At 67.6% G+C, this 15700-nt stretch overlaps 4 protein-coding genes across 18 annotated transcripts in view; 1 reads left to right on the top strand and 3 right to left on the bottom strand.

Annotated features, from left to right (window-relative positions):
• The window catches only part of DAXX (death domain associated protein), a 28406-nt gene extending 22358 nt beyond the window's left edge, over window positions 1-6048 (bottom strand). Inside the window, exon 1 of the mRNA XM_049792816.1 lies at window positions 6044-6048. The gene's annotated coding sequence lies outside the window, so the exon portion shown is untranslated. The remainder of the gene's footprint in view (window positions 1-6043) is intronic.
• Window positions 203-4614, bottom strand: CUTA (cutA divalent cation tolerance homolog). Of its 2 annotated transcripts, XM_049793097.1 has the most exons (7): window positions 4519-4614; window positions 4252-4299; window positions 2993-3195; window positions 1584-1643; window positions 1423-1468; window positions 556-605; window positions 209-451 (listed from the first exon to the last, which is right to left on the bottom strand). In XM_049793097.1, the coding sequence occupies exons 2-7, from the start codon at window positions 4267-4269 to the stop codon at window positions 352-354; spliced, it is 477 nt and encodes a 158-aa protein (XP_049649054.1). In that variant the 5' UTR covers window positions 4270-4299; window positions 4519-4614; the 3' UTR covers window positions 209-351. The 2 variants fall into 2 exon arrangements, with proteins under 2 accessions (XP_049649055.1, XP_049649054.1); XM_049793098.1 differs by lacking the exon at window positions 4252-4299 and having other exon boundaries at window positions 203-451; window positions 4519-4568.
• A 383-nt stretch (window positions 6049-6431) lies between the features above and the next one.
• LOC126034839 (dentin sialophosphoprotein-like) lies at window positions 6432-11301 on the bottom strand (the record flags this gene model as incomplete). The annotated part of the gene is made up of 4 exons (XM_049792696.1): window positions 6432-8069; window positions 9091-9666; window positions 9973-10728; window positions 11068-11301. Coding segments are annotated over 4 exons (3204 nt in total), but the record flags the coding sequence as incomplete, so codon positions are not given.
• Window positions 11302-13175: 1874 nt separating this feature from the next.
• The window catches only part of SYNGAP1 (synaptic Ras GTPase activating protein 1), a 30582-nt gene continuing 28057 nt past the window's right edge, over window positions 13176-15700 (top strand). For 9 of the 14 annotated variants that reach the window (XR_007504790.1, XR_007504789.1, XR_007504788.1 and 6 more), the window contains exons 1-3: window positions 13176-13278; window positions 14734-14855; window positions 14969-15074. Coding sequence is in view for 9 of the 14 variants with exons in the window: in XM_049792769.1 (XP_049648726.1) it covers window positions 13257-13278; window positions 14734-14855; window positions 14969-15074 (250 nt within the window). In the remaining 5 variants the exon portion in view is untranslated. Of the gene's footprint in view, window positions 13279-14733; window positions 14856-14968; window positions 15075-15700 lie in introns of those variants that run through there. The other 5 variants (XM_049792776.1, XM_049792773.1, XM_049792771.1 and 2 more) reach the window with 2 other exon arrangements.

Here is a 15700-nt window from a genome sequence, read left to right as displayed (position 1 = left end):
CAATTTGGCTGTCATTGTCCCCATCTGGGGGTATCCCCCCCCAATTTGTCACCCCCACATTTGGGGTCACCCCCATTCCCACCCCCCAATTTTTTACCCCCCCAAATTTGGGGTCACCCCCATTCCCCCCCCCCCAGTTTGTTGTCACCCCCAATTCCCCCCTCAAATTTGGGGTCACCCCCATTCCCCCCCAATTTGTTACCCCCAAATTTGGGGTCACCCCCAATTCCTCCCCCCAAATTTGCATGTCCTCCCCCCTCAAATTTGGGGATCCCCCCTGCAAATTTGGGGTCCTCCCCCATTTGTGGGGTCCCCCCCATTTTTGGGGGGGGGTCCCCCTTTTTGGGGGGCTCAGGGGGGGACGCTGTCCCACACCCAGCGCAGGTAGGGGGGGTTCCCCTGGGCCACCGGCACTGCCACCACCTCGGCCACCTCGTAGGGGTGCGCGGACCTGGGGGGGGGACACGGGGACAAGGGGAGGGTGTCACGGGGGGGCGTGGCACCCTGTCACCCCCCCCCAGTGTCACCCTGTCACCCCCCCGCCCCGGGTCTCACCGTACGAAGTCGGCCAGCGCCGGGATCCTGGAGCTGCGGGTCTTGATCATCTGGGGGGGGGAAGAGGGGCCGGGGGGGACACACGCGCTTGGGGACATCATGGGGACACTGGGGACACCCCAGGGACACCATGGGGACAGTCTGGGGGCACTTGGGACAACCTGGGGACATCATGGGGACACCCCAGGGACACCGTGGGGACAGTCTGGGGGCACTTGGGACACCATGAGGACACCCTGGGACATCATGGGGACACCGTGGGGACACGTGGGACAACCTGGGGACATCATGGGAACACCTTTGGGACATTGTGGGGACACCCCGGGGACACCCTGGGGAAACCTTTGGGACATTGTGGCAACATCCTGAGGACACCCCAGGGACATCCTGGGGACACCTCTGGGACACTGTGGGCATCGTGGGGACATTGGGGACAGCCCGGGGACACCCTTGGGACATTGTTGGGACACCCCAGGGATGGTGGGGACATTGGGGACATCCTGGGGACACCTTTGGGACAGAATGGGGACACCCTGGGGAGACCCTGGGGACACCTCTGGGACAACCAGGGGACTCGCCAGGGATACTGGGGACACCTTTGGGACAGCATGGGGACATTGGGGGGAGACCTTTGGGACACTGTGGACATCACGGGGATATTGGGGACACCGTGGGGACATTGGGGACACCGTGGGGACATCATGGTTCCAAGGGACACCCTTGGAACACGGGGGACACTGTGGGGACATTGGGGACACCCTGGGGGCACCCCAAGGACACCATGAGGACATTGGAGATACCACGGGGACACTGGGGACACCAGTGACACTGTGGGGACACTGGTGACACCGCGGGGTCACCACTCACCAGCAGGACCTCGCTGTCCTCCTCCACCTTCCCCTTCCACTCGTAGCTGCGGGGGGGACACGGGGGGATATGGGGGGACACGGGGGGACATGGGGGGGGCCTGTTGTCCCCCCGTGTCCCCTCCCCGTCCCCGTGTCCCCCCCCCCCGTGTCCCCACTCACATGGAGGTGATGTGGGGCAGGATGTTGACGCAGGCGGCCAGCTGCTTCTCCACCATCGTCCTGGGCCGGCGGGGACACTGTCACCCCCCCGCGTCACCCCCCATGTCACCTGCCCACCACCCCCCCCGCGTCACCCCCCTGTGCCACCTCCCCTGTCACCCCCAAGTCACCTCCCTGTCACCCCCCGTGTCCCCCCTGTGTCACTGCCCCATCAGCCCCCGTGTCACCTCCCCTACCACCCCCATGTCACCTTCCCTGTCACCCCCTGGTGTCACCCCCCCCCATGTCACCTCCTGTCACCCCTGTGTCACCTCCCCTACCACCCCCATGTCACCTCCCCTGTCACCCCCTGGTGTCACCCCCCCCATGTCACCTCCTGTCACCCCCGTGTCACCTCCCCTACCACCCCCATGTCACCTTCCCTGTCACCCCCTGGTGTCACCTCCATGTCACCTCCCCATCACCCCCCATGTCACCTCCACTACCACCCCCATGTCACCTCCCCTGTCACCCCCTGGTGTCACCCCCCCATGTCACCTCCTGTCATCCCCGTGTCACCTCCCCTACCACCCCCATGTCACCTCCCCTGTCACCCCCTGGTGTCACCTCCCCATCACCCCCCCATGTCACCTCCTGTCACCCCCCTGTGTCACCTCCCCTGTCACCCCCCCTTGTCACCTCCCCTGCCATCCCCATGTCACCTCCCCTGTCACCCCCTGGTGTCACCCCCCCATGTCACCTCCTGTCACCCCTGTGTCACCTCCCCTACCACCCCCATGTCACCTCCCCTGTCACCCCCTGGTGTCACCCCCCCATGTCACCTCCTGTCACCCCTGTGTCACCTCCCCTACCACCCCCATGTCACCTCCCCATCACCCCCCATGTCACCTCCACTACCACCCCCATGTCACCTCCCCTGTCACCCCCTGGTGTCACCCCCCCATGTCACCTCCTGTCACCCCTGTGTCACCTCCCCTACCACCCCCATGTCACCTCCCCATCACCCCCCGTGTCACCTCCCCTACCACCCCCATGTCACCTCCCCTGTCACCCCCTGGTGTCACCTCCCCATCACCCCCCCCCATGTCACCTCCTGTCACCCCCCTGTGTCACCTCCCCTGTCACCCCCCCCTTGTCACCTCCCCTGCCATCCCCCATGTCATCTTCCCTGTCACCCCCTGGTGTCACCCCCATGTCACCTCCATGTCACCTCCCCATCACCCCCCCATGTCACCTCCTGTCACCCCCCCCGTGTCACCTCCCTGTCACCCCCTGGTGTCACCTCTCCTGCCACCCCCCCGTCGCTCCCCCGTGTCACCCCCATGTCACCTTCCGTGTCACCCCCCGTGTCACCTCCCCTGCCACCCCGTCACCCCCCCCGCTGTCACCCCCCGTGTCCCCCCCCCCACCTGGCCAGCTCCTTGGCCACCGTCTCGTTGGGGCAGGTGACGAAGGCGGCGGACAGACTGCCGGGGACGTAGGGGTCGCCGGGGTCACCGGGGTCGCGGGGGTCACCGGGGTCGCGGGAGCCCGAGGCCATGGAGAGCAGCCGCCGCCCCAGCGCCTGCAGCAGCGGCGCCGTCGTCACCGTCACCAGCGCCAGCACCAGCGCCTGCGGGGACACCGCCACGTCGCGACAGCCGCCGCGTCCCGTCCCGAGAGCCGCCACGGCGCGACACCCGCCGCGCTGTGCCTGCGTGTCACGCCACCGCATCGCAATACCTGCCGCAGCGCGATAGCCACCATATCATACTACCAAGTCACGATACCCGCCCTGTCACGATACCCACATCCTGATAGCCACCATGTCATGCCATCGCAATAGCTGTCATGTCATGATACCCACTGTTTTGCGATACCACGTTGTGACAGCCAGCACACCGTGATACCCACCACATCACGATAGCTGCACTGCTGCGACACCCACCATGTCGTGATACCCGCGACACCACGGTGCCTGGCAGTGTCGCTGTGTGACCTGGCAAGTCATGACAGCCAAAGCGTTGCAATAACCACTAAGGACACTGTGAAACCCGGCACGCTGCAATATGTGGTGTGTCCTGACAGCCGGCCACGGCCCTGTGATGTCACAAATCCCGTCACGTCACGACACCCAGCCTGTCGCGATCCCCGGCTCGTCACAACACCTGCTGCGTCACAATAGCCAGCAACGCTCAGCATGTCATGATAGCGGCCCACAGGACCAAGATACCTGGCAATAGCACTGCGAGGCCTGGCGTGTCACGATACCCACATGTCACGATACCCAGCCTTACCTCCTGACCACAGCGTCACGACACCCACTACGCCACGACAGCCGCTATGTCACAATATCCACCCACAGCGTCATGATACCCGTCACGCCACGACACCCACGGTGTCACGACACCCGTGTACAGCATCGCGACAGTCACCGTGTCGCGCTATCCCGCCACGGCCCCGCAACATCCGCCATGGCGCGATGGCCACCCTCGTCACAATAGCCGCCATTGTCGCGACAGCCACCACGTCGCGACGCCCAGCCCACCGCAACCGCGCCACGCCGCCCAGCCCCACGCCGCCACCCCTGTCACGCTGCCGTACCCCGCCCCCCCCAGCTGCCGTGACATACCCCCCGCGTCACGATAGTGCCCCCCTCCGTCACGACAGCCCCGGGGCGGGTACTCACACCGCAGGCCGCCTTCATGGGGCGCGGGAGCCGGCGCCGTGTCCCCTCCTGCCGGGAGAGCCGGCGCCGTCAGGGGACCCCCCCGGGCCCCCCCCGGGCCCCCTCTGCCCCCCCGCAGCCCCCCCCGGCCTTCACAGCCCCCCCGTACAGCCCCGGCGCTGCCCCGGCCCCACATCCAGCCCCTTCCCCCACATCCAGCCCCCCCCGCCCCCCGTTTCGCCCCCCCAGACCCGCATCCCCCCCCCCTTCCCCCTCCCCCTCCCGTACCCGCCGCCGCTCCCGCCGCTCGGCCGCCGCCCCCACGTGACCCGGCCGGCCCCGCCCCTTCCCCCCTCCCCCGCCCCGGCGCGTCACCGCGGCCACGCCCCCCCCCCCGCCCCGGCGCGTCAGCGCGCGGCCGGAAGTGGCGGGGGGAGGGGAAGGGGGGGAGGGGGGAGTGTGAGAGTGAGTGGGGGGGGGGAGGGGGGAGGGGGAGTGGGGGAGAAGGAGTGGGGGTGGGGGGAGGTGGGGGAGGGGGAGTGTGAGCATGGGGGGAGGGGAGTGTGAGTGGGGAGGGGGGTGAGTGAGAGTGAGCGGGGGTGGGGGAGGGGGAGTGGGGGGTGAGTGTGAGTGCGCATCTGAGTGTGGGTGTGAGTGCGGGGGGGAGGGGGAGTGAGCGGGGGAGGGGGAGTGGGGGAGTGAGTGGGAGTGGGTGAGTGGGAGTGGGGGATGGGTGAGTGTGAGTGTGTAAGTGGGAGCGAGCAGGAAAGTGTGGGAGCGAGTGTGAGTGGGTGGGAGTGGGGAAGTGTGAGTGTGAGCGTGAGTGGGTGTGAGTGGGGGAGTGTGAGTGTGAGCGTGAGTGGGTGTGAGTGGGTGTGAGTGTGAGTGCGTGAGTGGCCGTCCCCCAGCTCTCAGGGCCACAGTGTGCCCACACGCACACTGAGCACACGCTCACGCTCACACTCACACCCAGGCTGGCCAAAACGGCCGTGAGGGTGTGAGTGTGAGTGAGTGTGAGTGGGACTCAGGGTGGGGCTGTGAGTGTGAGTGTGTGGGTGTCGACGGGACCATGGGAGTGTGAGAAGCGCTTGCGTGCACACTCGCCCTGGGCACACTCACACTCACTCTGGGCACACTCACCCCATGCACACTCCCACTCGCCCTGGGAACACTCACGCTCACCGTGTGCACACACACTCGCCCCTTGCACACTCACATCACGTTTGTGCAGCGCACGCTCGCTCTGGGCACACTCACACTCACCCTGCGCAGGCTCACGCTCACCCCTTGACGCTCACATCACATTTGTGCGATGCACGCTCACTCCGGGCACGCTCACACTCGTCCCGGGCACACTCATCCCCTTGCACACTCACATCGCATTGTGCAGTGCACGCTCACCCTGGGCACACTCACCCTCACCCTTGCACACTCACACTCCCCCCAGGCACGCTCAGCCCTTGCACGTTCACCTTCGCGCTGCGCACACTCGTCCCTCGCACGCTCCTCCGTGCGCTCCCGCTTGCGCAGGGCACGCTCGCGCGCGCCCTCTGCACGCTCGGGTTGGTGCATCGCACGCTTGCTGCCTGCACGCGTGCCCCGTGCACACCCACCTCCTTGCACGCTCGCTCGGGTGCTGTGCATGCTCACCCCGTGCCCGTGCACGCTCCCACTCCCCCCGTGCACACCCACCTCCTTGCACACTCGCTTTGATCCCGTGCACACTCCCCCTGTGCACACTCACCTCCTCGCACGCTCGCTCGGGTGCTGTGCACGCGCGCCCGTTGCACGCTCACCCTCCCCTCGTGCACACCCGCCTCCTCGCACACTCGCTTTGATCTCGTGCACACACTCACCGCCTCCCCGGGCACGCTCACACTCCCCCCAGTGTGAACTGGGAGCTGCTGGGAGGGCTGAGTGTGTAGGAGCCCTCGGGAGCACTGGGATGGGGACACTGGTGGCACTGGGAGCACTGGGATAGAGACGCTGGGGACACTGGGAGCACTGGGATAGAGACGCTGGGGACACTGAGGACACTGGGATGGGGACACTGGTGGTACTGGGAGCACTGGGATGGGGACACTGGTGGCACTGGGAGTACTGGGATAGAGACTTTGGGGACACTGGGGACATGGGTGGCACTGGGAGCACTGGGGACACTGGGATGGGGCAGTGCAAGGCACTAGTGTGGGGACCTGGGGTTACTGGGAGCACTGGGATGGGGCCAATGGGGACATAGGCAGGCCCTGGTATGGGGCTCTGGGAGCAACTGGGAGACACTGGGATGGGATGGCGGGACACTGGAGGGGCAGTGGGAGCACTGGGATTGGGACACTGGTGCTACTGGCTCCACTGGTGCCAGTGTTGCCGCTGGTGTCAGTGGTGTCCCTGGTGTCACCGTTGTCACTGTTGCCGCTGGTGTTGCTGGTGCTACTGGTTCCACTGGTGTCATTGCTGTCCCTGGTGTCACTGGTCCCACTGGAGTCCCTGGTGTCACCGGTTCCACTGGTGTCCCCGGAGTCACTGGTGCCACTGGTGTCTGTGGTGTCGCTGGTGTCCCTGGTGTTGCTGGTGCCACTGGTGTCCCTGGTGCCACCGGTTCCACTGGTGTCCCTGGAGTCCCTGGTTCCACTGCTGTCCCTGGGGTCCCTGGTTCCACTGCTGTCCCTGGGGTCCCTGGTGTCCCTGGTGTCCCCCCTGTCACTGGTTCCACTGGTTTCCCTGCCGTCACCGGTTCCACTGCTGTCACTGGTGCTACCGCTGTCCCTGGTGTCACTGGTTCCACTGGTGTCGCTGGTGCCACTCGTTCCACTGCTGTCCCTGCTGTCCCTGGTGTCGCTGGTGCCACTGCTGTCACTGGTTTCACTGGTGTCCCTGCTGTCCCCCCTGTCGCTGGTTCCACTGGTTTCCCTGCTGTCGCTGGTTCCACTGCTGTCCCTGGTGCCGCTGGTGTCCCCGCTGTCGCTGGTTCCGCTGGTGCCACTGGTTCCACTGCTGTCCGTGGTTCCACTGCTGTCCCTGGTGCTGCTGCTATCCCTGGCTCCACTGGTGTCCCCGCTGTCGCTGGTGTCCCTGGTTCCACTCGTTCCATCGGTGTCCCTGGCTCCACTGGTGTCCCTGCTATCGCTGGTGTCACTGGTTCCACTGGTTCCACCTCTGTCCTTGGTGTCGCTGCTGTCCCTGGATCCACTGGTGTCCCCACTGTTGCTACTGTCACCAGTTCCACTGGTGTCACTGGTGTCCCTGGTGTCCCCACTGTCACTGGTGCCACCGCTGTCACTGCTGTCCCTGGTGCCACTGGTGTCCCCGCTGTCACTGGTGTCACTGGTTCCACCGCTGTCCCTGACTCCACTGGTGTCCCCACTGTCACTGGTTCCACTGGTTCCACCTCTGTCCCTGGTGTCCCTGGTGTCGATGCTGTCACTGGTGTCACTGGTGTCACTGCCGTCCCTGGTGTCCCCGCTGTCACTGGTTCCACTGGTGTCCCCGCCATCCCTGGTGTCCCCGCTGTCACTGGTGCCACTGGTGTCACTGCCGTCCCTGGTGTCCCCGCTGTCACTGGTGCCACTGGTGTCCCCACCGTCCCTGGTGTCCCCGCTGTCACTGGTGCCACTGGTGTCGATGCCGTCCCTGGTGTCCCCGCTGTCACTGGTGCCACTGGTGTCCCCGCCGTCCCTGGTGTCCCCGCTGTCACTGGTGCCACTGGTGTCACTGCCGTCCCTGGTGTCGATGCTGTCACTGGTGCCACTGGTGTCTATGCCGTCCCGGGTGTCCCCGCTGTCACTGGTGCCACTGGTGTCCCCGCCGTTGCTGGTTCCACTCCTCTGTCCCTGGTGTCCCTGGCGTTGATGCTGTCCCTGGTGTCCCCACTGTCACTGGTTCCACTGGTGTCCCCGCCGTCCCTGGTGTCCCCGCTGTCACTGGTGTCCCTGGTGTTGATGCTGTCCCTGGTGTCCCCGCTGTCACTGGTGCCACTGGTGTCCCCGCCGTCCCTGGTGTCCCCGCTGTCACTGGTGCCACTGGTGTCACTGCCGTCCCTGGTGTCGATGCTGTCACTGGTGCCACTGGTGTCACTGCCGTCCCGGGTGTCCCCGCTGTCACTGGTGCCACTGGTGTCCCCGCCGTTGCTGGTTCCACTCCTCTGTCCCTGGTGTCCCTGGTGTTGATGCTGTCCCTGGTGTCCCCACTGTCACTGGTTCCACTGGTGTCCCCGCCGTCCCTGGTGTCCCTGCCGTTGCTGGTTCCACTCCTCTGTCCCTGGTGTCCCTGGTGTTGATGCTGTCCCTGGTGTCCCCACTGTCACTGGTTCCACTGGTGTCCCCGCCGTCCCTGGTGTCCCCGCTGTCACTGGTGCCACTGGTGTCCCCGCCGTCCCTGGTGTCCCTGCTGTCACTGGTGCCACTGGTGTCCCCGCCATTGCTGGTTCCACTCCTCTGTCCCTGGTGTCCCTGGTGTTGATGCTGTCCCTGGTTCCACTGGTGTCACTGCCGTCCCTGGTGTCCCCACTGTCACTGGTTCCACTGGTGTCACTGCCGTCCCTGGTGTCCCCGCTGTCACTGGTGCCACTGGTGTCTCTGCCATCTCTGGTGTCCCCGCTGTCACTGGTGCCACTGGTGTCCCCGCCGTCCCTGGTGTCCCCGCTGTCACTGGTGGCACTGGTGTCACTGTCGTCCCTGGTGTCCCCACTGTCACTGGTGCCACTGCCGTCCCTGGTGCCGATGCTGTCACTGGTGCCACTGGTGCCACTGCCGTCCCTGGTGTCCCCGCTGTCACTGGTGCCACTGGTGTCCCCGCCGTCGCTGGTTCCACTCCTCTGTCCCTGGTGTCCCTGGTGTCCCCACTGTCAATGGTGCCACTGGTGTCACTGCCGTCCCTGGTGTCCCCGCTGTCACTGGTGCCACTGGTGTCACTGCCGTCCCTGGTGTCCCCGCTGTCACTGGTGCCACTGGTGTCCCCGCCGTCCCTGGTGTCCCCGCTGTCACTGGTGCCACTGGTGTCCCCGCCGTCCCTGGTGTCCCCGCTGTCACTGGTTCCACTGGTGTCCCCGCCGTTCCTGGTGTCCCCGCTGTCACTGGTGCCACTGGTGTCTCTGCCGTCCCTGGTGTCCCCGCTGTCACTGGTGCCACTGGTGTCCCCGCCGTCCCTGGTGTCCCCGCTGTCACTGGTGCCACTGGTGTCACTGCCGTCCCTGGTGTCCCCGCTGTCACTGGTGTCACTGCTGTCCCTGGTGTCGATGCTGTCACTGGTGCCACTGGTGTCACTGCCGTCCCTGGTGTCGATGCTGTCACTGGTGCCACTGGTGTCACTGCCGTCCCTGGTGTCCCCGCTGTCACTGGTGCCACTGGTGTCACTGCCGTCCCTGGTGTCGATGCTGTCACTGGTGCCACTGGTGTCCCAGCTGTCGCTGGTGTCCCCGCTGTCACTGGTGCCACTGGTGTCACTGCCGTCCCTGGTGTCCCCGCCCGCTGTCCCTGGTTCCACTGGTGTCGCTGCCGTCCCTGGTGTCCCCGCTGTCACTGTTTCCACTGGTGTCCCCGCCGTCCCTGGTGTCGATGCTGTCACTGGTGCCACTGGTGTCACTGCCGTCCCTGGTGTCCCCGCTGTCACTGGTGCCACTGGTGTCGCTGCCGTCCCTGGTGTCGATGCTGTCACTGGTGCCACTGGTGTCCCCGCCGTCGCTGGTGTCCCCGCTGTCACTGGTGCCACTGGTGTCACTGCCGTCCCTGGTGTCGATGCTGTCACTGGTGCCACTGGTGTCCCCGCCGTCGCTGGTTCCACTCCTCTGTCCCTGGTGTCCCTGGTGTCGATGCTGTCCCTGGTTCCACTGGTGTCACTGCCGTCCCTGGTGTCCCCACTGTCACTGGTTCCACTGGTGTCACTGCCGTCCCTGGTGTCGATGCTGTCACTGGTGCCACTGGTGTCACTGCCGTCCCTGGTGTCCCCGCTGTCACTGGTGCCACTGGTGTCACTGCCGTCCCTGGTGTCGATGCTGTCACTGGTGCCACTGGTGTCACTGCCGTCCCTGGTGTCCCCGCTGTCACTGGTGCCACTGGTGTCGCTGCCGTCCCTGGTGTCCCCGCTGTCACTGGTTCCACTGGTGTCCCCGCCGTCCCTGGTGTCCCCGCTGTCCCTGGTGCCACTGGTGTCACTGCCGTCCCTGGTGTCCCCGCTGTCCCTGGTTCCACTGGTGTCACTGCCGTCCCTGGTGTCGATGCTGTCACTGGTGCCACTGGTGTCCCCGCCGTCCCTGGTGTCCCCGCTGTCACTGGTGCCACTGGTGTCACTGCCGTCCCTGGTGTCGATGCTGTCACTGGTGCCACTGGTGTCACTGCCGTCCCGGGTGTCCCCGCTGTCACTGGTGCCACTGGTGTCACTGCCGTCCCTGGTGTCCCCGCTGTCACTGGTGCCACTGGTGTCCCCGCCGTCCCTGGTGTCCCCGCTGTCACTGGTGCCACTGGTGTCACTGCCATCCCTGGTGTCCCCGCTGTCACTGGTGCCACTGGTGTCTCTGCCGTCCCTGGTGTCCCCGCTGTCACTGGTGCCACTGGTGTCCCTGCCGTCCCTGGTGTCCCCGCTGTCACTGGTGCCACTGGTGTCCCCGCCGTCCCTGGTGTCCCCGCTGTCACTGGTGCCACTGGTGTCACTGCCGTCCCTGGTGTCGATGCTGTCACTGGTTCCACTGGTGTCACTGCCGTCCCTGGTGTCCCCGCTGTCCCTGGTGCCACTGGTGTCCCCGCCGTCCCTGGTGTCCCCGCTGTCACTGGTGCCACTGGTGTCTCTGCCGTCCCTGGTGTCCCCGCTGTCACTGGTGCCACTGGTGTCCCCGCCGTCCCTGGTGTCCCCGCTGTCACTGGTGCCACTGGTGTCACTGCCGTCCCTGGTGTCGATGCTGTCACTGGTTCCACTGGTGTCACTGCCGTCCCTGGTGTCGATGCTGTCACTGGTGCCACTGGTGTCACTGCCGTCCCTGGTGTCCCCGCTGTCACTGGTGCCACTGGTGTCACTGCCGTCCCTGGTGTCGATGCTGTCACTGGTGCCACTGGTGTCACTGCCGTCGCTGGTGTCCCCGCTGTCACTGGTTCCACTGGTGTCACTGCCGTCCCTGGTGTCGATGCTGTCACTGGTGCCACTGGTGTCACTGCCGTCCCTGGTGTCCCCGCTGTCACTGGTGCCACTGGTGTCGCTGCCGTCCCTGGTGTCCCCGCTGTCACTGGTGCCACTGGTGTCCCCGCCGTCGCTGGTGTCCCCGCTGTCACTGGTTCCACTGGTGTCCCCGCCGTCCCTGGTGTCCCCGCTGTCCCTGGTGCCACTGGTGTCACTGCCATCCCTGGTGTCCCCGCTATCCCTGGTTCCACTGGTGTCACTGCCGTCCCTGGTGTCGATGCTGTCACTGGTGCCACTGGTGTCACTGCCGTCCCTGGTGTCCCCGCTGTCACTGGTGCCACTGGTGTCCCCGCCGTTGCTGGTTCCACTCCTCTGTCCCTGGTGTCCCTGGTGTCGATGCTGTCCCTGGTTCCACTGGTGTCACTGCCGTCCCTGGTGTCCCCACTGTCACTGGTTCCACTGGTGTCACTGCCGTCCCTGGTGTCGATGCTGTCACTGGTGCCACTGGTGTCACTGCCGTCCCTGGTGTCCCCGCTGTCACTGGTGCCACTGGTGTCCCCGCCGTCCCTGGTGTCCCCGCTGTCACTGGTGCCACTGGTGTCCCCGCCGTCCCTGGTGTCCCCGCTGTCACTGGTTCCACTGGTGTCTCTGCCGTCGCTGGTGTCCCCGCTGTCACTGGTGCCACTGGTGTCACTGCCGTCCCGGGTGTCCCCGCTGTCACTGGTGCCACTGGTGTCACTGCCGTCCCTGGTGTCCCCGCTGTCACTGGTGCCACTGGTGTCCCCGCCGTCGCTGGTTCCACTCCTCTGTCCCTGGTGTCCCTGGTGTCGATGCTGTCCCTGGTTCCACTGGTGTCACTGCCGTCCCTGGTGTCCCCACTGTCACTGGTTCCACTGGTGTCACTGCCGTCCCTGGTGTCGATGCTGTCACTGGTGCCACTGGTGTCACTGCCGTCCCTGGTGTCCCCGCTGTCACTGGTGCCACTGGTGTCACTGCCGTCCCTGGTGTCGATGCTGTCACTGGTGCCACTGGTGTCACTGCCGTCCCTGGTGTCCCCGCTGTCACTGGTGCCACTGGTGTCACTGCCGTCCCTGGTGTCCCCGCTGTCACTGGTTCCACTGGTGTCCCCGCCGTCCCTGGTGTCCCCGCTGTCACTGGTTCCACTGGTGTCCCCGCCGTCCCTGGTGTCCCCGCTGTCCCTGGTGCCACTGGTGTCACTGCCGTCCCTGGTGTCCCCGCTGTCCCTGGTTCCACTGGTGTCACTGCCGTCCCTGGTGTCGATGCTGTCACTGGTGCCACTGGTGTCCCCGCCGTCGCTGGTGTCCCCGCTGTCACTGGTGCCACTGGTGTCACTGCCGTCCCTGGTGTCGATGCTGTCACTGGTGCCACTGGTGTCCCCGCCGTCCCTGGTGTCCCCGCTGTCACTGGTGCCACTGGTGTCTCTGCTGTCCCTGGTGTCCCCGCTGTCACTGGTGCCACTGGTGTCACTGCCGTCCCTGGTGTCCCCGCTGTCACTGGTGCCACTGGTGTCACTGCCGTCCCTGGTGTCGATGCTGTCACTGGTTCCACTGGTGTCACTGCCGTCCCTGGTGTCCCCGCTGTCACTGGTGCCACTGGTGTCCCCGCCGGCGCTGGTTCCACCGCTGTCCCCCCCCCCCCGCCCCGAGCCCCTTAAAGCCGCCGCCTCCGCGCCCCCCCTCCCTCCCTCCCTCCCCTCCCCCTCCCGACCCCGCCCCCGCCCCCTCCCCCTCCCCCCGTGTCCCCTCCCCCTCCCCCCGCGCGCGGCGTCCCTCCCCCCCGCCCCCCGGCCCCGCCCCCTCCGCCCGCCCCCGCCCCCCCCGCCCCGGTCCCTCCCCCGGCCGCCTGGGTCCCCCCGCGCCGCCCGGTACCGGCGCCCGGGGGAAGCGAGCGGCGGAGGAACCATGTCCTATGTCCCCTTCCGAGGTACCGGCACCGGCGGGGGGAGCGGACCCGGCACCGGGAGGGCACCGGGGAGGGGAGGGGAGGGGGGGGGAACCGGTCCGGGGTGGGGCCGCCGGGGGGAACCGGGACCGGTAACGGGGAGGGGGGCTGGGGGTGGGGGTGTAGGGAATGGGGCCGGGGGGATGCCGGGACCGGTACCGGGGGGGTGTCGGTACCGGAGGGAATGTCGGTACCGGGGGGATGCTGTGACCGGGGGGGTGTCGGGACCGGGGGGATGTCGGTACCGGAGGGATGCTGGTACCGGAGCGATGGCGGTACCGGTACCGGAGGGACGCTGGTACCCGGTGATGGCGGTACCGGGGGATGGCGGTACCGGGGAAGGATGCTGCTACCGTGGCGCGCCGGTACGGGGGACGATGCTGCTAACGGGGGAGATGCCGGTACCGGCGAGATGCCGGTATTGGGTCGATGGTGTTACCGGGGGATGCTGGGACCGGGCTGACGCCGGGACCGGAGGATCCCGGGACCGGGGGATGCTGCTACCGGGGAGATACGGGGACCGGAGGATCCCGGGCCCGGGGGTTGCCGGTACCGGAGGATCCCGGGCCCGGGGTTGGGGGGGGCGGGGGGGGGGATGCTGCTACCGGGAAGATGCCGGTCCCGGGGGGCTGCCGGTGCCGGTCACCGCCGGGCCCGGGGGAGGACGCTGCTACCGGGAGGGGGGGGGGGGGACACGACGGCGGGGCGGGGGGGGTGTTCCCGGTACCAGCTTCATCCCGACGGACAGGGCCCGACCGGGGGCGGCGGGGCCGGGGGGGTCCCCGGGGACCGGCCTGACCCACTTCGGAAACGGGGCCGGGGCCGGGGGGGGGGGGGGGCCCAGGCGGGAGGGGGGAGTGGGTGGGTGGGTGTGGGGGGGGGCACCCAGGTGTCCGGGCCTTGCCCATCCCCCCCCCCCCCCGGTATGGGAGCCCTGAGGGACCCGGGGGGGTGTGGGGGGGAGGACCCAGGTGTCTGCCCCCCCCCACCACCTTCCAGGACCCCAAGAGGGGACCCAGGTGTCCCGGGTGGGGGGCACCCAGCGTTGGGGGGGGGCACCCAAGTGTCTAGAGGGTGCACCCAGGTTGGGGGGGGCACCCAGGTGTCTGGGGGGGTCACTTAGGTGTCTGGGGGGGGGCCCGCAGAGTGAGAGGGGGCACCCAGGTGCCTGGGGGGGCACCCAACTGCCTGGAGGGGGGGACACCCAGGCATCCAAGGTGGGTGGGGGGGGCACCCAAGAATCCGGGTGGGTGTCCCCCCCCCCTCCCCCTCCCCCCCTCCCCGTGGGCTGCAGTTACCGGAGCAACGCCGGGATGCAGGATGCTGCTTGCCAGCACCCATGGGTGATACTGGAAGGGGGGTGGGGGGGGAGGAAGGAAGAGAAAAAAGGTGGCTTTGGCAATGACCCCCCCCTTCTCGTGTGTGTCCCCCCCCCAGATGTGCGAGGACCCCCCCTGGCCCGTGGGCCTTACGCCCCGTCGCCCTACGAGCGCCCACCCTGGAACCCCCGGTTCTGCATCATCTCCGGGAACCAGCTGCTGATGCTGGATGAGGAGGAGGTGAGTGAGGAAGATGATGGGGAAAAAAACCCGGAATTAAAGACCCCGGGGGGGGGGGGGGGGTGTCTTCATTTTTATTCAACACCTCCCCCCCCCCCCTCCCCCCCGCCCAGATTCATCCTTTGCTTATCCGGGACCGCCGGAGCGAACCGTGCCGGAGCAAACTGCTGCGCCGAACCGTCAGCGTCCCGGTGGAGGGGCGGCCCCACCCCGAGCACGGTACCGGGGGGGGGGGGAGAGGGGCCCCCCCCGACCACCTGAGTCCCTTTTTGGGGGGAGGGAAGGAGGAGAAGGGGAAGAGGGGAGGGGGAGAAACCGCCCCCCCCCCCCCCCCCCGGCTCCATCTCCCTCCACCTCCGCCCCGGCTCGAAGCCCGCCGAGCCATCCCATAATACTCGCTGGAGGCACGCAGGGCTGCTCGGCAACCGTTGCTAGGGAAACCCCACGGGCAGGGGAGGGGGAGGATGCTCCTACCCCCCCCTCCATCCCCGCCCCCCCCCCTCCCCCCCCCCCCCAAAAATAAAATGGACCCAACCCGGCCTGGCCCCTCCCCCACCCGTGGAGGGACCCCTCCCCCACCCCCCAAAAAAAAGGGGACCCAGGCGTCAGGGTGCTGCCCCCCCGCCGTGGGGTGGTGGTGGGGGCGATATGGCGATGCCCCGCCCCCTCTCTTACCCCCCCGGCCCCGCCCCCTCCCCCGCTTCCTGCCGGGATTTCAAACCCAGGCTCCGCCCACCCGGCGGGGCGGGGCGGGGCGGCAGCGCGTCGTCATGGCAACGGCGACAGCGGCGGGGGGGGGGGCAGGCGTCGCCCCCGCTGTCACCACGGTCACTGTCGCCGCCGCT

Source organism: Accipiter gentilis, chromosome 36 (assembly GCF_929443795.1).
Source record: "Accipiter gentilis chromosome 36, bAccGen1.1, whole genome shotgun sequence".
NCBI classification, from domain to species: domain Eukaryota; kingdom Metazoa; phylum Chordata; class Aves; order Accipitriformes; family Accipitridae; genus Astur; species Astur gentilis.
The sequence above is the reverse complement of the archived record's forward strand: the minus strand, read 5'-3'. Positions and strand labels throughout refer to the sequence as shown.